Here is a 25,942-nt window from a genome sequence, read left to right as displayed (position 1 = left end):
CTTTTTCCACAGAACAGGAGCTACAAAAGTTAAAGCTCGTGCAAACTTTCTTATGCTGGGTAAGTGCTGAGATCTGCTGGCGTTTCTGACCGTCTGTTAACCATCGCACAAAGCTAAGCTCTCAGTGTGGACAGCTGCCCTTGAGGAAGTCTGCTGGGTGCCACCCCCTTGTTGTGCTGGAGTCATCACAATAGTCAGTACATGGTGACTTACTAAATATGCCTGAGATGAATTCTAGACTTACTCTGAATAATTGCAGTCTTGAGGATTGGGGATGAATTCAGAAGTGAAACATGTCTAACAAGGTCTAAATTTCCTGTTAACCAAACGTTCAGTTCTAAGCTGGTTTTCCTAAATCTGTCACCAGATATAATTTTTTGACTCCTCTGGTCTCATACATTCAGCATAGGCAGACAGAATGTTATCTATGTAGGCAACCAATACAAATAAATGGATTCTCCTTGTCCTCTCCCTTCAGTTTGTTCTGTTGATTGTTTGTGAGGACCAATTTCTCCACCTAAATTTTGGGTTTACTTACGGGGACAAAGCTGTTCTGAATGACAGAAGCAAACTGTAACGTGGGATCTGGAGATGAAGAAAGGAGGAGCATAATATTCTATAGCGAGCAGTTGTGGTGGCATCAGGAACTTGAGTTCCAGTCTCTGATGGGTTTGTTCTGCAGATTGCTCACTTGTTTTCAGCAGCATCAGTGCTAATAGTAGACATGTGCAAGGATGTCCATAGTGCTATAGGCATTAGGGATCAAGTTCCCAGCAGGGTATACAGACCAAAAAAGAACCTAGCACTTCTGAAGGGATTGTCTCAGGTCTGGCTAAAATGGCACTGTCGTGTGATAAGCAGTGCTGTAGCTATTGTGAGGTGGTTATGTGAAAGCAAGGCCTTGTGCCAGTTTCAAATTAGCGAATAATGGAATTAGCCAGTCAAGCTTACTAATAGTGTGTGTACTACGTACTGTGCTGCTCTGCTTTCACTAAAGTTCACTACTTTGGCTGTGTTTGCCTGAGGCTTTCTGCCTTTGTCTGTCTTTCAGCTTGCACTGTGTTCACAGGAAGGTTTTGTATCACAGCTTTTTATCAGTATTCAAATTCATCATAAATCACCCACTTTGTGTTTAATTATCACTGCGTTTGAGATGTGGCTTACACGCCGTGTATGGTGTTTGTTTCTGTATAACTCACAAGTACCTTAAATTGAGGACGGCTTCCTGTCTAGCAGTGCCAGCGCAGCAGATCCTCAGTGAGTGGGACTTTGCCTGGACTTCAGCTTGTGTGGTGGTTGGGGTCGTGCAGCACACAGCCTTTGCTGCGAAACGTTGAAATTCACAAATGCATTTTGGCAGCTTTAGGAAGGGGAAATGAGTGCTGGAGAAACTCCTCAAACCAAGCTGTGCCAAAAAAAAAAAAAAAAAAAAGCCTTTTCTGTTTTTCTGAAGGGTGTAAATTCTTATAATAGGTGAAACGTTTTGCATGGTAAGACTGTTGCATACGTTATGAAAAACAGGGTTAAACATTCATGCATGCTGTTGTTTTATAAGGTAGCTGAACTTGTAGTTTGTTAATGAAATGGTGCTTGTCTCTTTGGGTGCTTTTTGGTGATGTATCCAAATAGATTGGTTATATGATAGAGGTAGAGTATACCTCAGGGAAATGAGAAATTTGCATGTAAGAAAACTTGCAGCAGCATCAGATTCTGTTTGGATTGCATTTTTGTTAATCAAAATATCAAAAGAAGTTTGGGGTTTTCTGATGAAATTTCAAGAGTGTGTTTGCATGCACTTACTAAATAAACTCACGGAGAGCTGTTCAGTGTGGAGATCCCATCTCTGGCTCCGAATTCCTAAGCTTTAAACAGCTGGATTCCCACAGCATTCCAGGCAAGCACACTCTGGGTATTTATTGTGTTCTTCTATTTATCCTTTTTGCCATCTGCTGCTGGTTACTGTTTAATACTAAGCAAGATGGACTTCTGGTTTGAGATGTCCCTGTTCAGAGTATCCCTCCCTTTATGCTTAGATGTGTTTTTCCTATGTGGAGGAATACGAAGGCTGAATTAGCCACTCATATTTTCATCATCTGTCTCTCTTCAACTGTGGCTATGTAAGTAGATCCCTAATGACTGAAATATCAGGTAACAGAGAAAGGTAACTGCCTGATTTCCTGCAGTTGAACAGCTGGCTTTGCAAATCCCATCAACAGAATCTGGAGAAGATCATCTTTGGTACATCTTCAATGAAAGTCATTACTTAAATATCATGGGCATTATGCTTTAAATCCTGTTAGTGTTCCCAGTTCTTCACATGTCTGTTTGGCACTATCCTACATAAATAAGAGATTTATCTTGGTTAGTTACGTTTTGTCCCAACATCTTCTCTCCTTGTCCGTGGCAGATTTCACTAGGCTTGCCTAGAATTACTCCAAAATACTGGGTAGAACAGACCTACCTTCTGTTTCCTAATTTTACAATGAATGTATCTCCATAATGAAAATCTGAATTTCTTATCAATTTTATAATGTAAAAATTTGGTGGAGAGCCTCCATTAATTCCAATGTTGTGTTCTTTTATTTTTGTGATTGTAACATGTCTGAGAAAAAGCCTGCTTTCCTCCCCATGTCACCAAAAAAGAAGGGGTTCTATTTTAATTCTTCAGTGTTTGGCATTCATTCAAGACAGAATGCTATTTCTGGTTAAATGCTTTTGTTAGCTCTAATGAAGTTAGACTACTGTTAATGTAAAGTGATGATACCAGCCATGTGCTAAAGGCCATAGACATGGCTGTAATTGCATTGGGCAACAGCAGCTGCTGGCTGTAGGCCAAGCAAAAGCAGTAAGAATGATCAAGTTGTTATATGAAACGTGTGAAGAACTCGGTAGTTATTTAACAAGTCTCTTAATGATAGGCTCTCCTTACGTAACAAAAAGCTTAGTTAGCAGATCACTGTTTTTGTTGGAAGTGAGCGTGCTTATATTCATATGTTGTATCTAAAATCCTAAGAAAACAAGAATTGATGGGTACCATACTTGCCTTAACCTTTTCCAATTGAACCAGTTCTTAACCAAACTCATGCAAGTAGTTCTTAGGTGTTCCTGTTGGTGGTATTGCTTACTGTCCGTTCATGCTTTGCTTTTCAACGCATCCTGGAACACAGAGAAGGTTTTTCCTGTAACTGAGTTCTGTCAATTAGACGTATGTTCATCTGTAGAATGGTACCTCAGCCTGAGATTAATGTAGCTGTTTGCAAGCTTCCATGTTACTAATCATTACCTCTGCTTTGCAGAACACCTCCAAGTCCTGTAGGTTTGCAAGCATAGAACTCCTGGATGTTTTTACCTTTCTGTTAACCTTTGCCAGTAAGCATGAATATTTTTTTGGTAGAATATTCTGTTTGATCAATTTTTTTTTTTACTGAAGAATTAAATTCCACAGTTTGGTTACTGTATTACGTGTTTGATTTCTGCAGGCTATAACATTTCCCCTCTGTATTGTACAGTTCAACCTTTTTCAAAAGGCATTTAGTAAATTGCAGGTAGAACAGCTATTGTTCAACCTCTTCCATAACTTTCTGGTGGTTCATTAATAAGTAGCAGAATCCTCTCAGGAAGGAATGGCCCTCAGAGCTCCACCTGACTGGCCAGCTGAGAAATCTGAAGCAAATGTCTAAGGAAAAGGTTGGGGATTTTGGTCAGTGTGTTATGCTGGCAGCCGGATTATCGAACTGGTCATCATTTCATCAGTTGTTGGGTTTTGATGTTTTTCTTTTTTAATGATATTTTTCAATTGAGTCATTGGATCTTTGAACTTTATTTAAAAAAAAAAAAGTGTGAAATTCTGTTTTGTCTTCAACAGTGCCCTTAAAGACAGTCGTTTCCCCCCAATGACGAGGGATGAGCTGCCACGGCTTTTCTGCTCAGTGTCTCTACTCACTAACTTTGAAGATGTATGTGACTACATGGACTGGGAGGTAAGGATTGTGCATGTCCTGTAAGAAAATGTCTTTGATAACCGTGAGCGTCTGTTAAACTCTTACTGTTTAAATCATCTGCATATATTCAGTGTAGTTGCTGTTTGGCACTCTGTGCAGGTTGTTTGGCGTAACGATTCAAGATGCCATTTTGGTAGAACTGCCATTGCCTTGAAAGCCAGAGCCGAGAAAATGGAATACAGTTGATTCCATTTGTCTTCCTTGGCTTTCAGAGCAAGTGGCCTGCAGGACAGCACAAAGCCCTGATACAGTGAGGCCATGTAACTGGCAGCTCTTGTCTTCCTGTTCTCCTTACTTAGAGCAGAATCTGTTTTACTTGACCTGTTCTAGGAAACCTTTTGAGCAGCAGCATAAAAGCCACAGATTAGGAAGCTTTTAGAGTTATTTCTGGGAAGGTGTACTGGAACGAAGTGCTATTCTGTGTTCTTATGTTCTTTCACAGATTATTGGTTTTAGATGCTTGCACAAAAGTAAATTACTGGAGTTAAGATCAACTTCTCATCTCAGCCAGGATGATTGTTTTAGTCTGTATTTGAACAGATGGAAATTGTTTTGAAGTTGTTGTCTATGCTACTGGATGTGTTACAGTGCCAGAGACACCCCACAAATTAAGAGTACTTTCATGTAAACACTGACTTCCCTACAACAGCAGCTTAGCCCTCCTAGATATTTAGGAGTTCTTAATAGCAAAAGAGGTTTCCTGTTGGGCCCACACATAACAAATGTGAATTGAATAGAAATGTCGTTTGTTGTTACAGTGGTAGGAGGCACCACAGAATGGTGCTCTTATGACTTAAGTCATAACATTCAGATTTGTTTGAAATAATGGAGGATTTTACTTTCAGCGCCCTCTTTGTGCCTTGTGCAGAATCCTCGATTCCTCGTCAATACTGTAAACAAGTTTAATGCAGAAAAGTAATTCTGTGCAGTTGTGATTTACTTTCCAGAATCTCATGATTCTTCTCACTGGAGAGTTCTGGCTTATGGAGGAAGAATGAAAGGGTCAAAAATACAATAGTTCTTGTATTATTCATTTGCTAACTTGTTCTCTCATATTTAAGGGTTTTAAACCTTCAGTAAATTCCTGGGAATTCTCCCACACAAGCCCTCAGCTCCCACCCGAGGAATATTTGGGGCAATTTTAGAGGAATTTTGATCAGTGTTCTGGTTTAGAGCTTGTGCAACTGAATATACAGACACTTAAAAGTCAGCTAAATGCATAGGTAGTTAATGTGATGTTGCTGTTGTAAGGCTAACTTCGTTTTTCCAAGTCAATTTGATTAATTGCCTATAGTAGCATTCGTTTCCGTGTCACATAACTACTTTACCAATGAGGTTTATTTGGCAAACTTGGTGATTTGTGCTTCATCAGTAGGTCCCATTTAAGCTCAACAGGTTGTCTGTTTTCCTGTGTACAGTAATAAAAACAGTTTGTGTTGATGGGACATGTTTTGAGAAGACACCACAAAACTGGTGGACTTATGGATGAATTTTTCTTTTATATTTTCTTTTGTCTAGGAATGGGAGTAAGATCAACAAAGTGTTGTTTTCTGCTAGCTTGCAAATCAAACTGTCAGCATTCTCCTAGCATGGGGCCTAAAAATGACTTGGTGACTTTGCTGAGGATTGCCCATAGAAGCAGATTGGAAACTGGTAGAAGCTTAATAGCTGACAGTGGCCCCATGGAAAGGCTTCGTGAAATTCCCTCCACGGTCTGCTTGTTAGTGCTTGCCTTTTAAATATGGCTGAACTGCTCTTGGCTGTAAGTCTGACACGACTGAGCACCCATCTTCATCTGATGGCAATAATCACACGTAGTATAGATGAGTTGAGATTGCAGAAAGCTGAGCTGTGGAGGGTTGACACGATGCTTCTCGAAGGTTGCAGGCAGGTTGTATTTTACAGCAATCTGAAATGGTGTTCTTTTAATTTGATACCGACCTTTTTCTGTTCTAAAAAAAAGCCTTTCAAAATTGATAATTGATATGGGCAGAGATGTGCAAAGGAGTGTTATTAGAATGAGATCTTTGGGACTGAAGTGCTGAACTTCATTTGCAGTGTTCTTGCAGCTGCAGAAATATACTCTGTTCTCATCTTAGCAATAAACTAAGTAGATTTTAGTCTCTAACACCACTTCTTTTTACTTTCAGGCTCCTTAAGTTCATAATTACATCATCTGAGTATACAGATTTGAACTTTGTAGTGTTTATATGTCCATTTTATGAATGTTAAGTAATAAAATACATTAAAATTGGCAGCAAATTCAATATGTTAGCCTCTAATTAATTTTTCCTTTGTAAGGAGCGGTAGTTTCATGCAGAAAGCTTATGAAGGCCATGGCCAAGACTTCTCCCATTTCTCTGTACTTATGTCACATATAAAAGTCACGGACCTTAAAAAACAAAAGTCTTAAAATAACCAAATATGTTAATTGAACAAGTGGTCATTAAGGGCTCTGTAGATGTCCCTCAGTTGTTTTTTCACTGTCATGTGGTTATGTTAAAAGCAGTTGTCACTGGAACAATTGTGTTTCGTATTAAATTTTGGGTTGAAAAACAAATGCCATGAAAAATACAGTGCGTGTGATAGCCTTTTAAATGTGAGCTCTTCATTTCCTCATGTAGAGTGGGGGACTTTGGATTTAAATAGAAATAACATTTCCGTATTTTATGCATGAAAACAAAAATATCAGCTATTAATGTTTTGAAATCCAAAGCAGCTTGTTGTCATTGTACGTTGAAACTGGCAGATCTTCAGTAATGCCCTGGAAAGGTATCTGGCCTCTTTCTTTTTTGGTAACTCCTCCATCAAATACTCCCACTGCCTTCAGATGAGTAGTTTTGGTTTCTGTAATGGCAGTCTGCCATATTGCTCTAGTAGCATGGAAAGGGAAGCTGGAAGTTGAATGCTGTCCTCATACATGAGCAGGATTTTTCAGGGTTTCAGGATCCAACTGGCAGTGACAGGTGGCACAGCAATTTTGTCAGCAGCTGCTTTTGCACCTCAGCTGGTTGTTGGTTTTGGTTTTTTTTTTTGCAGAAAGATGGTATTTGTTTTGAACATCTTCTGCAACTGTTTGCAAAATGGCATCAACCATCGAAAGGTTCACATGTCAACCTTTATCATGTTAGAAATCTCTTGTATCTCTTTTTTTAATGTACTAATAAAACTGCCAATTTCTTGCAGGTGGGTGTACATGGCATTAGAATAGAATTCATCAATGAAAAAGGATCAAAACGCACCGCCACCTACTTACCGGAGGTTGCAAAGGAGCAAGGTCATTGTTGAGCTTTATTTCATATGATCTGGTGAAGAATTTAAACATACCTGTAAATCTAAAATGCAGTATTTGACCTTGCACTGATGTCAGATGATGGAGCAATATTTAATTGTAAGAAAAGACTCTTCTATAAAATGCCAATTACGTGTCTGTCTCAAACCCCCTTGTAGGGACTCAGTAAATTGTAGCTGTTCTGATGCAAATCCTAACCATAGTGAAGGTGTAAGAAAATAACTTCTGGGTTTTGGGGTGTTGGGAAAGGATTATTTTCATACTGGAAGTCCAAAATAAGGTTACTGATTTCAATAGGACAGACTTCAGTTTGTGAATCAAGAAACTTACATATACAGTAGCTTTTGTTGAACAGCTGTTTGTTGAGCCAAACTGAAGATTTTCTCTTTGAGGCTTAGAAGTGTGTCTTAGCCTTTTGAATTTTGCATTGCCACTTCTTCATTTTCCTTCTGGTGCACTAAGTAATAGCAGTGAGACCTTCATTAACAGATAATAGATCTGGTCTCCCAATGGTCACTTGAAAGCTCAGATGCCTTCCAAGGCAGTTCTTTCCCTTTTGCTATCTCAGGTTGGCCAGTTACAAAGGGCTCTTTTGGTGAGACCTTTGGTGATCACTTACGCATGGGTTTTTTTAGTATTCTTTTAAATTCAGGAATTGGGGGAAGGGTTAAATTTCTTACTTGTGATAAACTATGCATTACAGTCTGACTCTTAAAATTTACCAAAATTGTTTTTTTCTTTTTTTTTTTCCTGCTTTAAAAATGCAGTGTGACAAACTTAATTGCATCTTTGGGAAGTAAGATGTCTATTTTAGAAATAGTGGGCTTTTTAAAATCGACGTGTAGGAGTTTTGAGTAGCATGACTTTATTGAGAACAGTAGTGAATCTGAATATTTGTTGTCACTTTTTTTAAACAAACCAGCCTGCTACATATCACAGATGTTCTGAAATTTAAAATATCACTGTTAACTTTGCAGTGATATTTATGGAGAGCCCTAATGCCTGAAGTTCTCTCCACCCATTCAGTTAATAAATCTTTTGAATTTTCTTTCATACAGAAACGAAGCTTTCCATGCTGCCAGAGCCACTTAGGATGTATGATCAGATGTGGTTAATGATCTGAACGACTCAGAAAATTGCAATTTTGTTTGTCATTGTCAGTCACCTGGATATGTGGGTGCAGTATTTCAACCACAAGATAAAAATGCATTGTTGGTAGAGCAAGCTTTATGCCTGATGAAATGCTGCTCAGCATCTTTCCCACAGCTATCTCCTGCATAGGAGAACGCCCCGTGTTTCATAGGTAACTTCAGGAGAGCAGCTGTGTTACCAGTGTCACTGCGTATCGTGCTGTGTTTTTGCAACACCTGTTCCTACTGCAGTAATGCTCATGAATTTTTACCGCTGTGAAATTCAACAGGATGGGACCACATTCAAACCATAGATTCCTTATTGAGGAAAGGAGGCTACAAAGCTCCGATTACTAATGAATTCAGGAAAACCATAAAGCTAACCAGGTATGCATCCCGGGGATACTGCAGATAAGCCCTGTTGGTTTGGTTTTAGTGTGATGAGTTCATTTCCTGGTAAGTGGTTGTTTCAGATGTTAACAGTAAGCTTTCATGTATGTATTATTAATATTTTCTTTCTTTTCACAACAGGAATACAGACTTCTGAGAATATCTGTGCCTTGCATTAAATACAGTAGAGCTTACAGGCACTAAGCAAGGAAGAAAGGGCTGCTAAGTAGCTTGCTGCATATATACCAGGGAGTATATATATTTTGTTTCATAACTGAGAAATCCTTGCAGCGTATCAGCTCTGCAGTTTTACAGTTTGCTCATTGGCTGCAGCGGATCTCAAGGGGCTGTTATTAAGGGGGATTACTTGCCATTGTCACGTTGTGTATGAGCAGTTGGTGCTGCTGCTCTGGAGGCCATGCAGTGCCCTGAGCTGTTCAGCTCTCCGAGCGGGCGCTGGGGCTTTTCCCTCCTGCAGAGTAGGAGCTTCATCTCCTAACAGGTGCTGGGCATGCAAAGTGGGGAGCTGATCTGACAGGTGGTGCGCTGGCTTGACTGCATCAGGTACTCTAGGAAGGAAGACATAAGTGCAGAGCTTTACTTCACACTCAGACACTGTTGTATGTTGTGTGCCCGCTGTAATGCTTGTTTAATACAATGTGCTCGTGAGGGCTCTTTAGCAGGTCAGAGCCAAAAGGTTAGAGAATGGGTTGCAAATGTTCCACCTATAAAATTGTAGTTGTATGGTGAAAGAGCAGGTGTCAATAGGAAGCCCTGTAAAACAACATTATTTTATAACCATGCAGTACAAAGTGACTGCTGAGCTCTTGCTGTTTATTCCATGCTTTGAGAACTAAGGATTTTATGAATCCTGTGTCATAAGGAGGCACTGACTGATAACCCATGAGGTTTCTTCTCCTCTCTTCAGGGATAACAAGCACTATTATTAATACAACTCATAAATTTGGTAGTTAGAGACCTTTATCCAACACCATTATTCTTCCTATCTTTCGTTGACTTGCAGGGACTCGCAGAGAAACGAGATTCATTTTTAATATGTTGGTTGGGTATGTTAGCATCACTTCTGTGTACTTATTTCTTTGGGAATTCTTTCCTCCTTAGTGCAGCTGGATTGGGTGTGAGCTAGACTCCACTCCCTATTTCCATAATTAAAACCCAGTCCTTTCATTTCAGACACAAAAATACTGGGCTTCTCATTATTGTTAATGTACTCTTAGAAGACAAAGAGCTGAGTGTTTTTTTTCAGTTCCCACTTTTGTCACCTACATCTAAAATGCTTGCCATTACTTAGCAGTGTTTGTTTAGACTTGGCAGAAGACAGAGCATTTCTCAGAAAACTGTTTTCACTTTAGAAGAATCTCTCCCTCACTCAGTGTTGTTTTGGGTAAGGAAAAAGACTTTGTCCCACTGACTGAAATTCTGCTTTCTAGTAGGAACCTGATTCCAGGGGAATTGCTATTGCTGAGGAAAACATGCTATTCTGAGGGTTATGACTGGGAGGAAGGTTTTATGGAATCCAGCTTAAATTTTCAAATGCAGCACCCCAATTTTCTTGCTATCTTATTCTCAAGAACATATAGAATATATGGTGATAACTTAGGGCATGAGTAGCTGTAGGAGTTCTTAAGTGAGACTTTCTGTACACCTCAGTGAATAAGGGATGTATTTTTCCGAGACACAAAACTTCTGTATAGCACGCACATTGTTCCAGCTCCATGATTTTGTTTGAAGCAATGGCATACCAGTGCAGAACAAAACAAGTGTTCTGCTTAGTATATTTAGTTCAACATCCCAACCACAAAATCACAAGCCTAATGAGTAGAATAGACAAAGCGTGTTGTTTAATATTATGATTTTTTCCATCTGTGATTCTACACAGGCTGCCCTTGGCCTGTTTTGACTCACTTAGAGCCACTGGTTGCCAAGCTTATAGTTTAGTTCCATAGTGGTGAGGGGATTAGTGCACAGATCAGCTTACTCATCAGGTGCAGGGAGTGCAGTGCTCCACTCCTATCGCTGAGAGAGGAGCTGCAGCTCAGCTGCGACCAGCAGCCGTTTAAGTTAGTACATCATTAACCAGCGCCGCCGTCGCAAGTAATTGCGGGCACTGCGGTGCACTGAAGCAAGAAGCTGTAAGCATAAGGTGTTCTGCTCTGTTCCTCTGGCAGAGGCAGCAGAAACAATTGTTTGCCACCTCAGTTGCTGCAGTTGGTAACTCAACAGCAGTTTGAATGTCTGTGTTGGGCTGTGAGTACAAGCTGTTGAGGCATGCGTTGTGCTTTTTCAGACCTAAGAGGGAAAAGAACAAACAGAGCGACTCCAGAAGAGAAATGTCATAAACAAGGGAGGTGGCAATATTTTAAACCACTGTAGCTGGATTCACCAACTCTCATCTGTAAGATCTCTTATGCAGGGGCTTATGAAGTGACATTTGTGGCAATATGGAATAGTGTTATTTTTGAGTAGATTTCACAGTTTTACAGATAAGTGTAAATGTGGCACTATGTTCCTTGTTGTCAAACAATATCAATGCAAATTTATCTGAAGTACATTTTGGGGAGTAGGGGCTGTTCTACTTTAAGCTATATGTAGTTTAAAAGGGAAATCACTTCACTTCGTATAGCTGGATTTATTTTAAAAGCAGAATGTGCTAGACATTACTTTTTAAAAACAGCTCTGGAATCAGTACTGCTTGTTTACAGGGCTTTTCTCCTAGGTTATTTGTAGAGAGTTGGCTGATAATTTGGGATGCTCAGTAAATCATCACAAGTTCAAATACCTTGAGTAAAGTAGTAGGCAGCGATTTTTTAATAGTTTTTTTTTAATTTAAAATATTTTTCTTAAGCACTTATGTTGTGACTTGTGTGATTCAAGAACAGCCCCCAAAAACATGGTAGTTCTCTCCATGCCCTTGTGCAACTAAAGTTTGTCTTATTCCTGAGACCAAAAGTACAGAGCTGTTCTCGTCATTAGATGTACACCTAGCACCATATTTTCAGTGCTGCTCATAGCTGCCCAATGAAAGTTCTTGAGTTTGCTCCTTTGCTCTTTTCTAGGTACCGTAGTGAGAAGATGACCATGAGCTACACAGAGTACCTTGCCCATCGTCAGCATCATCACTTCCCAAATGGCATTGGGCACCCCCTTCCACCATACAACCATTATTCCTGACACTGAGCCGCATGACCAGTCACTGGACCTCTCTGCAGACCTCTTCCCAGGAGACCCTGCCCCTTCTTGGTCTAGCTATCTCTATTACTGTACCATTTTATGATGATAGTTTCCGTTGCCATTTTGAGGCTTCTCCGTAGTTGGTTAAGCTCATTGTGGCAACGGGAGGGAAAACTGCATTATTACAAAGATCCCATACTTTTTTATTGAATCACTGCAGATTTTTTTGCAGCATATATAGCCCTTGGGTTTTTTATGAAATGTTAAATTTCTACTTCATTAACATTGAATTATATCAGTCAAGACTTTCTGTGACTGTGGATGGAAGGAAGAGTTTAAGGATTACAGTTGGGGATTCTTTGCTCAGAAAAAAAAAAGGCATTCATGGCTTTTTCATTAATAGCTCTGTCAGGGAATGAAACATATCAGATTCAGGTATTATATTAGACAATGAATTGCATTTTCTTAACCTTCTTAATAGTAGTCTGTGGTACAATATTTCATAGACTTTCTTCTTCCCTTTGAGTTTTCCCATGAGCTCCTTTGATCATCCGTTCAGGTCTCCTGCGGTGGTTGAGCAAGGAGCTCATTGAAAAAAAAGACAAAGGGAAGAAGAAACTCTGTGAAATGTGGAAAAAGGACCTGGCCACTTGGGAGGAATATAGGAATGCTGTCAGGACCTGCAGGGATGCAGCGAGGAAGGGTAAGGCCCACTTGGAATTAAATCTGGTGAGGGAGGTCAAGGACAGCAAGAAAGGTTGCGTTTTGTTTTTGGTTTTTTTTTTTTCAATATGTCAGTAGCAAAAGAAAATGTGGGCCTGCTACTTAATAAGGTGGTTGCCCTGGTAACAGGGGATGTTGAGAAGGTGGCGATGCTGAACACCTTCTTTGCTTCAGTCTTCACTGATTAGACTGTCCCTATGGAACCTCAGACCAAGGAGGTAAGAGAGTCTGTAGAAAAGACTTTCCCTTGGTCAGGAGGATCTGGTCAGAGATCATGTAGGCAAACTTGACTCCTACACATCCACTGATCCCGATGGGATGCACCCCCAAGTGCTGAGGAAGCTGGCAGAAGTGATTGCCAAACCACTCTATTGTCTTGGAGAATGGGAAAGGTGCCTGAAGACTGGAGGATAGCCAGTGTCACTCCAGCCTTCAAAAAGGACAAGGAGGAGCTGGAAAACCACAGGTCAGTTGGCATCACCTCTGTCCCTGGAAAGGAGATGGAACAGCTTGTTGCGTCATCACCAAGCAAGTGGAAGAGAAGGTGATTATCAGGAGCAGTCAGTGTGAATTCACCAAGAGGGAAGTCATGCTTGACCACCTTGGTAGCCTTCTGTGATGTCATCACCAGCTGGGTAGATAAGGGGAGAGCAGTGGATATTGTATACCTTGACTTCAGCAAGGCTTTAGACAAGACTTGCAGCCATTCAGCAGGACATATACAGGTTGGTGAGTTGGGCAGAGAAGAGCCTGATCAGCTTCAGCAAGAGCAAGTGTAGGGTCCTGCATCTGGGAAGGAATGACTGCACCCATCAGTTGAGGTTTAGGGGCCTGCCTGCTGGAAAGGTGTTCTGCAGAGGAAGTGGGTGCTGGCCATGAGCCAGCAGTGTGCCCTTGTGGCTGAGAAGGCCAACTTTATCTTGGAGTGCATTAAAAAGAGCATGGCCAGCAGGTCGAGGGAGGTGATCCCCCCTCTACTCTGCCCTGGTGAGGCCACATCTGGAGCGGTGTGTCCAGTTCTGGGCTCCCAGTTCAAGAAGAACAGATAACTTCTAGAGAGAGTCCAGAGAAGGGCCACAGAGATGAAGAGGGGCCTTGAGCATCTCCTGTACGAGGAAAGGCTGAGAGACCTGGGACTGTTCAGTCTGCAGAAGAGAAGGCTGAGAAGGGATCTCAGCACTGTTTATCAATATCTAAAGCGTAGGAGTCAAATGGATGAGGCCAGCCAGCTCTTTTCCAGTGGTGTGCAGCGACAGGAGGCAGTGGGCAAAGAAACTGGAACACAGGAAGTTTCATAACATGAGGAAGAACTTCTTTACTGTGGGAATAATGGATCATTGGAACAGACTGCCCAGAAAGGTGGTGGAGTCTCAATTTCTGGAGATATTCAAGACCCACCTGGATGCCTTCCTGTGTGATCTGCTTTAGGGAATCTGCTTCAGCAGGAGATTGGACTCAGTGATGTCCAGAGGCTCCTTCCAGTCCCTAGAGTTCTGTGTTTCTGTAACAGTATCTCACCCCTGCAGTAAAGATTTCATGGAGCTATAGATGTAGGTCGCTCTGAAAGTAATGCTTCCTATTTATTTACATGGAAACTACAACAAAGAGCACAGTAACACTACTTGATAGAGAAAATTCTCAGCTGCAAAACACTAGTTTTCAACGTAATTATTGCCATTAGCAGAGACTGCCCCTCTGCTGCCATCTGTCACACAGCAACAAAATGTAATGGAATATTAGGGGAAGGTTCTACCTCTGCTGCCCTCCTACCAACATCTGTCTAATTTCATGGGCCAACACCATAAAACAGGAGGCATTATTTTCAGAGTAGCCCTTGTATGTGACCTTCAGCTCGAGCACACAGCCACAATTTGAGGCTCGTATACAAAATGCTTTTCTGGATATGGAGAAGCAACTAAACGTAATAAGAGGTGAGCAGTGTGCTCAGAATCACGTGGTCTAATTGAAAGTACATGACATAATCCAGTAGGATACCTTTATCTCCTGTTCTGCACTGGAAGCCGAGGGCAGCCCAGCCCTGTCAAGCCTGCTCATCATAATGCATTTCTAATGAGACAATGCCTTTCTGATGAGCTCAAATTAGAAGTTGCATTTGTTTTTAGAAACAGATTGGTGAGTAGCAGATGTCATATTAGGAAGAAAACGGATTTAGATTTTAGTGCCTTTGACTATGACATGATTATACTTGCATATAAAATTCATAGAAAAAATATAGCAAATGTGCCAGACATTCCAGTAATCAGCGTTGAGTTCTTTGCTGCTCTGGTGTCAGGTTTTGGGGGATTTTCTAAAGTGAGATATTTTTCATTTTCTTATTTTAGAAAAGAAAAATCCCTATCTTCTTCTTGCTTGTGCTTTTGAATTTGCTGGGTTTTATCAGGTCATGGATAGTTGGGTAACTTGTTTAAAAAAAAAAAAAATTGTGTTGTGAAAGAGCACAGGACAATTATGCCATAATTTGTACATCTTTTCATCTACTACAGGAATAGTACTTGAGAGCTGTGAGTACTTCATAATAAATCTCATAATTCTCCACAAGGTAGGAGAAAGAAAACTGATGAGGACTTGTAACAACTGTAAAAATAGGATTTATTAAGTGGTGTATGTGGTATGGTTGCAAGCCAAGTATATGCCAGGAGCTACCTCCTTGCTCACGTGCCTGCAGAACTCCCACTAATAGCCACTGCAGTTCAGTGCACGTTTTAGGGGACTCCACATCCCATCTACTATGGAAAAGACCTTCCTAGCATGGGCGAGCCAACTATGGTAAGCAGAAATTCCAGTTATTTTGAATAATGAATGTTTTAAAAAATACATATATCACTCAAATAGATAAATAGAGTTAAGTTGATAAAAGGAACAACAACAACAGAAGACTAAAAACGTTCCAGAAAACAGATACGGATAAATTATCCCTTATGTGAGGATAGAATGCCACTTAATTTGTACAGAGCTTCTTGTAGAAGGTCTTTTGTATTCCTTCATCCACAGCACCCTATGTCCAAATATTTCCATTTTCAGTTGTGATGCCTTAATTTATAAGCAGAGGGCCTGAAATGTCAGGAGCCAAGAGGTGCCAGGCAGACGCTGCAGAAACTAATAGATGTTTATACAGAGGCTATTTTGGATGATACTGTTGTTTCTACTTGGGGGAGCGGTTTCAAATGGATTTGTCTTCAAGTGGAAACTGTGAACCGGTGGCTACCTGAGAGGTGTTTTGGTTTTGTTTTTTTCCTTGCCCTTATAGGGAAACTGAGCACAAACCGAATCATTCTGCTGCAAAAAACAAAACACAAAGTCATCCAACCCCATCCTTCTCTGTCATCTCGTTACACGCGCTCACAGCGCTGCGTGAGCTCATCCTTAGAAGTTTTTTAAAAAGATCTATTATATATAAAAATATATATGTATTGAAAGGTGCTAATCAACCTCAAGCAGGTCACGTGACTGGTCATGCGGATCTAAAATCATATCAGATTTTTTAAAAATCTTCGATATATGCAGATGTTATACAGAATTTCTTACCAGTGTAATAATAATATACTGATGAATAAACAATCCTGCGGGTTTTTAAGGACAAGGTCAGCAATACTCCCCACCATGGCCTGGGGGGGAAAAGGATAGTTTTGTCTCCTTTTTGTATACAGCATAATGCACAATGCATTTTTGTCTATCTCTTAGTAGCTGTTGCTTACAAATATGGTTAAAAGGGTGTTATACAAACTGTAAAGGTGTGCTTTTGACATGACTTAATGCCAGACCCTTCTGGACCAGAGTTTTGTATAACTAATTAAAAAGCTGTTACAAAGTCTGCGGTCAATCAGGTTGTATGGTATTTTTTTAGAAAAGATTGGAATAATCAGTTTATCTACAGTGTTTCTAAGGCACCTACCTCCTCAGCACGCAAGGGCTGAGAATACTGCGGATTGTTTCTGTGTAATTGTGGGGTTGTTTATACAAGATGTGCAGTTCACTGTGACATGCACTGGGACAGAATAGGTCTGTTTGCCTAAAGCGAATCGACAATTGCTTTCACAAATGCCATTCTCTGAGCTATTACCCTTTCAGATATGTTGCTGGATTTAGATCTATTAATGTTATTTTTTAATTTGGGGGCACTTCATAAGAGGTGATGGTACAACCGAGTAGCTAATTCCGCTCTTCAAGTCGGATGCTGATCTTTGATAAGCACTAATCCATTTGCCTTATTCCTTGAAGTTTTTTTTTTGATTATTCTTTTGCTAAACGTTTCTGAAGTCCTCCTTCTGAAAACTAAGTGAGACAGCAGAACCCCAGGCTGATGCGATGCTGTTGCTTAGCCGTGCCTCAAGTGGCCTTCCTTCCGCCTGGAGCGCTGCAGCACTGGCCTGGCACCATCTCGGCCCCAACGCTGGTCACAGCAGGGGGAGGGCGCCTGAGAGTTCTGACCTCAGATACAATACTAAGAGAGTCAAATCCATTTGCACACCCTGGCGTTTGTATATGGACCTCTTTACTTGTCTTCAAATGTGCGGGTTTTTAAAACTGTCGTCTGGAGTAGGTTACATCTCTTGTGTGTGTTAGATCGAACCAAAGAAGCCTCCAGCCATGCCCACATGCTGCTCCTAAAGCCTGCCTTCCAGTCCTTGCAAAAGCCCCGCAGGATTAAATGTGTTAATTTTTTTATTTTTGTACAGTTTCTAACTGATTTTTGCTAGTGATGTTAATTGAATTAAGTTTATTTGGGGAGTCTGAGTACCTCCTCCATTTAAATAAACTGGTGACTTTCCTTTTATGTTAAAAAAAAAAAAAAAAGGGAAAAAAAAAAAAAAAGGAAACCCAAAGTGTGCCTCTAAGATTTAAAGGGTTTCTGGTTACATTTATTCTTAAGACCAGCAATGATTCTTTATATAGAAAGATATGTTTTCCTCGTTTTTTATTACTGTTAAATAAAAAATAAAAACCTCTTTCTTTGCTCTGGACCCAGTAATTGCGCTGGTACATAAACGCACTGAGAAAACAAACTTTTGTTTGAAACTTTTGTAACAACTTATGACTGTTTTTGTATATCAAAGTTGATTCTTTTCAAAATATTTGGATCTAGTTTCTAAGTTATTTTAGTGTTTTATATGTTACAAAAAGAAAAAACTTTTAAATTGCTCACCAGCATCTTGAGTTATCTAATGCAGTGGTGACACACAGTGGGCTTGGAGCTGCCTGGAGTAGCTGACAAGGCCTCTCTTTTTCTTCCTTTCTTAGTAACTTGATTGATTACAAATTATATCACAGATTACCTGAACCCCCTTCCTTTATAACTAGATCCTCCTTCCTTCCACATTTAATTGCTATTAGTGTGAAGAAACTGTTGAAATGGGCATTTTAATATAAGTATGGCTTAAAAAAGATAAAATGAGGAAAAAGAAAAAAAAATTATATAGAAGGTTATCTGTGGGTCTGTGAGATATGGCTGTGGAAAGATACTGTAGTAGTTTTAACACTATTGTTATTACCTTTTAAATCATTTACCCAATAAAACAAGGAAAAAGAATCACCATTTCTTTTTGTTTCTCTGCTTAATTGTGTGGCTTTGTCAGTTGATTGCTTTTTTTTTTTTTTTAATTTAAGCATTCACTATCAGTGTTTATTTTAACAGCTAATGCTGCAGTAGGAATGTTTTCCTGGGCTGAAGTCTGCAATTGGCTGTGCGTGATGTGGGAGGCAGCTCACAGCCTGGCTCTGGAGGGAGATGCTGAGGGAGTTACAGCAGCAGGTCAGGTCTCATATGATGTCCAGTAAATACAGATTTATGTACTGGATTGAGTTCCTTATTCTCTGAAAGGTGAAATCAATCTCAACTGTTTACAAACACGATGTTGTAACCAGTACAGTGCCTGCGCCGTACAGGAAAGGAGACAAGATCAATGCAGCAAAATGCATATCAGAGAGTGCCTTGATAGCACCTGGAATAATTGCACTGCTTTTTCACATTACTTTCTAGGTGTGATTTTATAGGATACTGAAGCTTGCTTTGCCGTGAGGAATTTATCTGGTCTGGCAGAGCTAGTTGATGTGCAGGCTGACACGTTGACCTCATGGAAAGAAATGCAGTGCAGGGTTTGCACTGAGGCTCCTGTGAAGATGGAAGATTAAAGAAGTCCCTTTCCTGATGCCAGTGTTTAGTGCAGTGATAGAAAGGTATGTTTTACAGGGTAAGTGTTGGTTAAAGGGACTTTCTTTCCCCTGTAGGATAATTCCTACAGCAGTGCAAGGAATTTCCAATGTTGCCCTGGGATTCAGCTCTGAATGTGGAAATGTTTTTGTTTGCCTTTGACTAATTCATTTTCAGTAGGCTTCCCGTCTTTAGCTGAAAATACTTTGAAAACAAGAATAGTAGCCTTTAGATGTTGGTAACTCTGAAGGGAAAATCTGCTTCCACTGATGTTCTTTCGTTATTTTACAGACTTGGTATCATTTGTCTGAAATAGGTAGAAGTCTCCCCAGACCTTACAGACCATCAGAATGCAGCACTAGTTACAGCTTGCTTCCCAAAGCCCCCTGCTCTTTTTACATCAGCCAGGTATGAGGTTATCATGGAATAGAAATCAAACTAACAGATCAGTGCCAAACATTAGGTCTGTTTCAAAGAGGGCAGGTTGGTTATTCTTCCATTCAGCGTTATTGCCGTGTACTTACGTGTCCTTTTGATTACAGCCAGAAGCTTTTGGAAGTGCAGTAATGATGGCAGTTGTTTGCCATCATCTACATGTGTGAGATTGGCCAGAAAGCCATTGTAAATTATACTGTTTTGAGCTGAAAACTTTTGTACTTTTTCTGTCTTCCTCTACTGAGGTGACAGAGTATGAAACTAAAAAAGAAAACACACTCTACCAAAACTGTGGCAAGAAACTTGAAAGCAGAGTAAACATCATAATATTGTATCCAGAGCTTTTTTTACAGGAAGGAGATGAATATTTGAACAGCGACTAGAGGATTTGTGTCTTACAGCGAAGTAAACTCTGGCTTGTATTGCTTGCTAAATTACAGGCATAGGTCATACTCAAATGCTTTAAAGTTCTAGAAACAGTGATAATCATAATTGCACAGCAGAAACTGCATCATGCAAGGCAAACTAAATCTAGCTGTACAGACAGCTTAAGAAGATAAGAGAAGCTGTATTCTTATTGATCTGATGACCACTTAACAAGTCTGCGTGAATCTAACTGTTAATACTACAAATAGAAGAGGAATGTCTTTTTTTACCTACTTTAAAAACAAGACAGATGCAGTGCCTGACGTGATTACAATGACAACAAAATTACAGTACCATTAAAATGCATTTATTTGTTTTAATTCAAATGTTTAAGAACTGTTTGCCCAGTGAGCTGGACATAGGGCACTACAACCAAAAAAATCAGACCAAAATACAAAAACAAGTACACAAGTTATCCCTTATTTGTAAATGTTACCTCATAACCAAGTTTTAGCACATTAAAAAGTTTACAAAATTTATAACATTCCTACAAATTATTCAGAACTAACAGCATACGCGGCAGTTGAGCCTCTCCACAACCAGCCTTGACATTGCCATTCCATTCTGTGCCTGGGTAGCTAATGGAAACTGCAAGCTTCCAAGGACTGCTCATGTGCTTCAGTCCAGTCCCTGAGCAGTTCCACTTGCCTGGCACAGGTTGGGTGGCGAGAGCAGTGTGGGTGTGCATCCTGTTCTGCCTGCTGCGTCCTCTGCAGCATTGAGATAATGACTCAGGAAATGCAGAAATAATTTAAAAAAGTACAAAATTGACCCTGAAGAGAAACATCATCATTTTAAAAACAGCTTGGTTTTAACTAAGTTACAATAAAGCTGCAAGACAAGTATACAGCAATATCATATTGAGTACAAGATCACAAGAATCAACAGATTTGTTATGTGTATCATCACTAAAAATGAAAATATCAGCACTGATCCACCTGCTTGTAGAAGCCTTCCACCTTCTAACAGAAGGGCTGATATATGCCTTCCTGTTAGCTTTTTCTGAACTGCGTTAACCATTAGGAATAATTCAATTCTTAAGTATCCACCTGAAGTCGAACACTTTAAGGTGACAAGTGCTAGGATGCGACAAAATGGCCTCAAGTTGCACCAGGAGAGGTGTACATTGAACATTAGGAAGAATTTCTGCTCAAAAAGAGTGGTCAGGCATTGTACTGGGCTGCCCAGGGAAGTGGTGCAGTCCCCATCCCCGGAGGTATTTCAGAGATGTGTAGATGTGGCACTGAGGAACGTGGTAGGTGAGGTTAATGGTTGGACTTGATCTTGAAGGCCTTTTCCAGCCTAAATGAGCCTATGACTTGAAAACAGCAAGAAGAACATCAAAGTCTATGGTTGTCATTAGGTATAGATGCACAGGGAGCAAATGCCTATGGTGTAGACGCAAGGATTAGAATAAAGAAGTAAAATACAGTACTTGAACAGTTGCAAGTAGCCATTTCTGAAAGGAAGATACTATCAAGTTTTACAAAATGTTACAAAATATACTGAAATATCAAAACCCTGACTGTGGCTAGAGACAGAGGGATAAATCTATAATGAGGTACTCCATAGTTTTAAGATATGCAAATGAGTGACTTTTCATGTCTCCCAGCCTCAGCAAGGCAGCATCTGCTAAAGCACAAGTGAGCTTTGCTTATAAGCAGTATTTGTCAAGCCCTACGATGCTGAACCAAAACCAGAGTACATGAGTGCATTCAGAGTTTTGATTGATTTATATAATTATGATCAAGTGCTGTTAATTTCACCCTTCAGAAGAAACAAAATGCAAATCTCTAGTGCTTAAACAGAAGGAAGTTAAACAGATACAGTTCATACACTGCCTACAGTGCCTGAATCCTTAGAAAAGTTATCACTGCATGTGTACCAGACAGCTAGAACCTTGGCACAATAATTTCAATAGTCACAGGTTATCACCAGATCTTATGGTGGGTGCAGAAGTTTTAGCAGCTCATTTTTGCACTTTGAAAGGCTACTTAAAGAAGTCTGCATAAATGAACCAATGCAGCCAACTTTACTGTAGTTACTAGAGCTTCATTTATGTGTATACTGGAAGTAATTTAGACTGTCATTCAGTGACAGAAAGAGCAATCAGTTTCATTGCTCCTCATTTCTTTTGTTTGAAGTGTCTATGATACTAGAGAGTATAACATAGAGATCAGATCAGACATCTGCCCGTATCCATAATTTTCCAAAGTCCAGACTTAAGCACAGCACAGTAAGTTTTTCTGGTATTGTACATGACTTCCTAGGGGACAGCAAACCAATCCACTTTAGGGTGAGTTTCTATAACCTGCTGGAACACCTCTAAAATACAAGCTAAAAGGAGACAGTCTGCATGGCTATATCAGCCTCCTGCTCTGCACTGTATCTACTCCTAGTATCTTCACAACTGTTAGTACTGACAAAATAGATGTACTGATATTGGAGGGCCAGGACTTACCCATTCAATCATACATTGCAGTGCTCCAACGTAAAACAGCATCAGGCTGTGGTCAACAGCTTAAAGCTACTGTGACATCGATTGTGTCCGTAGTGCCAGAGAATGCCCATCAGTATTTTTGAATAGCAACATAGTTTTACTCCTTAATTTCCAGCATACATAAGAAAAAAATCACCAGAAATTCATCTAAGCAGAATAACTGCTCATTTAATAAACCATTCATGGAAAAGAAAATCTGCCAGGGAACAGATATTCCCCCATGAAGGCTAAGTATTCTGTTTTCCTTTTCAAACCAAATTCCTTCACATTGAACAAGCTCTGTCATCTGCCTCTTCCAAACTGCTATTCAAAACAACTGAAGAGTAAAGTATGTAAATTTCCATTGATGTTTCAGAAGTTCGTTCCCTTTTTGCTTCCCTTCTGCCCTGTTCTTCCCCATATGTGAAGCTTGTGCCTCAAGTGTGCTGACAATTTCTGTACAGGTACACCATAAACCAGGCTGAAAGGCTGTGTTTAAAAATGGTTTTCAGAATGTGTTGTGGGGAGTTGGAGTAGATGATCTTCTGAGGTCCCTCCCTGACATTCTGTGGATAAAAGCTCAGCCAGCTTCATTGATGGTGTACAACAAGCAAAAGAAGCCAGCACAGCTTACCATGAAGAAGAGTTTAAGCCTCTGGTGCCCTTCTTCCCTCTAGATCCCAGTGGCTCCAGTCTCCTGACAGTCATAAAATCCAGATGCTCATAAAATCCTTATTGAGTGTAACAGCCAGTTTACTTCTCCTTGCTGAATTATTACATTCAATTAGACATTTTAGCATCTTAAGCCAAAAGTTCAACATGCACCAAAACTCAAACTGGGGAAGTGTGGAAGGAAATAAGAGCTTCCCTCAACTGTAAGGTAGAAGAACTTGAAAGTTTTGCATTTTAAGAGAGACTGCACTGAGCTTGCTTCTTGCTTCCGTAGTCTTAATTGATCAGAGGCAGTCAATGGTGATAAATAGGAGCTGTTTCAAACCTGTTTCCAATGCTCTGAAGCATATGATTAGACATAGGACATGCTGCTTGTGTTTTTAAAAGCAGGAAAGATTATTCAAAAAATTGTAAAATGAGGCAAATGAGAATCTAACATTTGTAAAATTTGGCAAGATCATCCTACTGTAATAATGTTGTTTCTAAACCAGACCAGATTCAACAGAAGGCATTTTTGCCAAGCCTTAAGTAAATAAAATCAAGACAGACTTGACAGTAACTGCGGGAAGGGAAGAAGCACTGTACACGTAGCTGTCATAGGAGACAAATAGGCACGAATATTTCTGTTCACCTTAGTTCTCTCAGCACCATCATTTCATCAGCTGCAAATGAAATACTGGCTCTTGAATTGAGCATCACATCAGCAGCTAATTAAGTAGTCTTTCACAGATGGGTTCAGGCCTTCAATACCAATGCATGTTTTCTTTAGCTCACCCCTCCACAAATACACAACACATGCCCTGCTTTACTGAAGCAGTAATGAGATGGCTCAATAAAATTAATTATGTACTTAGACATTCGCAGGATCAGCAATTCACAGTCAACACTGAGACAGTAGTTGTTACTATCAAGTGCTTACCTTTCTCAGACTGAACAATGTAGTAGCTCAGTCTGTGCAACTGGGACTAGCTATACATGCTTCATAGTTTAGGTCAATCTTACATCTCAATTTATAGTAAATACAGGATGTTTACTTTCTAGACATGAAAGAAAGCCAGAAGCTAGTCTGTAAATTTGAATGCAGCAGAAAGGACTTGTATTGGGAGATCTACTTAAAAAACAAAACAAAAGAAACACACAAAGTGAAAACGTTTAGAGAAGTCATCTGTTCCTCCCCAATTATATTCTTATCTTGCAGAAAAGAAAAAAAAAAAAGTCAACCACTTATCATTCTTACTTCTCTTCTTGAGGTATAAACACTGTACCTTAACATCAAAATATATCTTCAGGTGATCCATCAAGAGGAGGTATGACGGTTTTGTTTCTATCTTACAAGTCACAGCTATAACAATGCAATGCAAGTGGCAACTAGCATTTTGTACAACACAATTCCTGCAGCCCTGAAATACAACAGGCTGCACAACAATGGATCTACAGTTAACTATCTGGAAGAACACAGTAAAGATGTCCAAGCTTTCCTCCTTACAGTTTCTCCCCTTGGCCAGTTTACTATTTATAATTCTCTCTACTTGCATCCTTTTCTACTCCAAAACTCATGTTGACAAGAAAACCTAGCCATACTAGTAAACTGGAACATTGCCTTTTCTGTAGAAGCCTGTGCTGATTTCACATTCATTTTTATACTTGTGTTCTAAAAATCAGTATGAAGAATGTACTAGAGCTATGGAGACAGAAAATAGTTTCAATTTGTTTCCTCACCAACAGCTCTACTAAGGATCAGGGTAGAACGCAGAGGAGGAGTGTTTAAAATGCTACTAAGTGAAAAAGGAGACCTGTTTACATTGTACATTGCATCTCTACTCAGTCTCCAGTCTAAGCTAAGTGACAAAAGCATTTTGTTTAAAGGCAGGTCAGCATTGCTGATTAAATACCTATCAGAACTTACACATAACATCGGCTTTTTTAATAATTTCTGTGTGGTGTTTTTCTGCTCACTCAAAATCATCTCCAGAGCATCAAGATCTGATGGGACCTCACCAGACAGACAGTTATACTTAGCAGGCCAGAAACCAAAGTATTCAGTTTTAAAAAAAACAACCAGGTATTTAGAAGAGTTGTTGTTCCCCGATATTTTCAACCAGCTTAAAGAAAATACAGTAAAACTTCATTGCTTTGCACTTACGACTAGGAGATTAAGTGTACGTTGCTCCACCATGACCATTTTGCAACATTTAAGTACTAGGAGTTAAGCCATGATGATGCATTTCAAGATGTGTTCTGTTCACACGAGTAGAGAATTGGAATTCAGCTTTAGCTCCTATTCTGTGATGTAACTGTATTAATGGAAAAATTCTACTTAGTGGAAAGTAAGTTAAAATGAGGTAGCTCTGCCACTCTTTTTGCTGGAATGTAGATAGATCCTTACCTAATTTTAAAGTGTAGATTAGCAAGATTTTACTGTAATCTACACAAAATGTACAGAACAGGAACCTCTTCCAGAATAAGGCCACTAATGTTGCCATTGGCAGTAGGCAGTGAAAAACAGCAGTTGAAAGAAAACCCCTCAATTGATAATAGAAGTGTTTGTGAGGCCATAAACTGCAGGGAGAAAAATAATAAACACATTGTCTTCTCACCCCTCCTCTTGGTTTTCCAGTATGAATATAGGGGTGTCTGCTTCCTGTACGTACTGCTCTGTGGGGAGACATTTCAGTCTATTTTCTTAGCTGGAAATCTAAGCAAGTCCACACTACATTTAAAGATGGGGTCAGCACAGTAAAACAGTAAGATTACAAGCTTCCCATGAGTCATAGTCATGATAGTCTGATGTCCAGATGCCCAAATTCGATACCAGCGCCCATAAAAAGGATCTGAAATGGCTGGGCATAACATGTTGTTCAAATTCACTTCTGTAACCTAGGAAAGGGACAACAAGTTTATAAATTAACATGATTTGCACTGCACTGATTCAGACACCAGAAATGATAATTTTAAAATTACCATGATAATCAGAGTTGCTGACCAAAGGATTATCACCTAACACAAGCAGAGCAGCTTTCAGAACGAAAGCAG

The 25,942-nt window shown here is 39.9% G+C and overlaps 2 protein-coding genes and 1 long non-coding RNA gene across 3 annotated transcripts in view; 1 reads left to right on the top strand and 2 right to left on the bottom strand.

Moving 5' to 3' along the window:
- The window catches only part of AMMECR1 (AMMECR nuclear protein 1), a 96,707-nt gene extending 78,425 nt beyond the window's left edge, over positions 1-18,282 (top strand). The window contains exons 4-7 of the mRNA XM_052672959.1: positions 3,866-3,980; positions 7,188-7,278; positions 8,714-8,810; positions 11,891-18,282. Coding sequence (XP_052528919.1) covers positions 3,866-3,980; positions 7,188-7,278; positions 8,714-8,810; positions 11,891-12,005 — 418 coding nt within the window. The 3' untranslated portion in view covers positions 12,006-18,282. The remainder of the gene's footprint in view (positions 1-3,865; positions 3,981-7,187; positions 7,279-8,713; positions 8,811-11,890) is intronic.
- The window catches only part of LOC128075848 (uncharacterized), a 354,845-nt gene that overhangs the window by 280,225 nt on the left and 48,678 nt on the right, over positions 1-25,942 (bottom strand). The window lies entirely within an intron of this gene.
- TMEM164 (transmembrane protein 164) overlaps positions 20,050-25,942 on the bottom strand; it is a 41,002-nt gene continuing 35,109 nt past the window's right edge. The window contains exon 7 of the mRNA XM_052672951.1: positions 20,050-25,786. Within this exon, the coding sequence (XP_052528911.1) occupies positions 25,580-25,786 (207 nt within the window). The 3' untranslated portion in view covers positions 20,050-25,579. The remainder of the gene's footprint in view (positions 25,787-25,942) is intronic.

This window comes from Tympanuchus pallidicinctus, unplaced genomic scaffold (assembly GCF_026119805.1).
Source record: "Tympanuchus pallidicinctus isolate F22 unplaced genomic scaffold, pur_lepc_1.0 scaffold13, whole genome shotgun sequence".
In the NCBI taxonomy this organism is placed as follows: domain Eukaryota; kingdom Metazoa; phylum Chordata; class Aves; order Galliformes; family Phasianidae; genus Tympanuchus; species Tympanuchus pallidicinctus.
The sequence above is the reverse complement of the archived record's forward strand: the minus strand, read 5'-3'. Positions and strand labels throughout refer to the sequence as shown.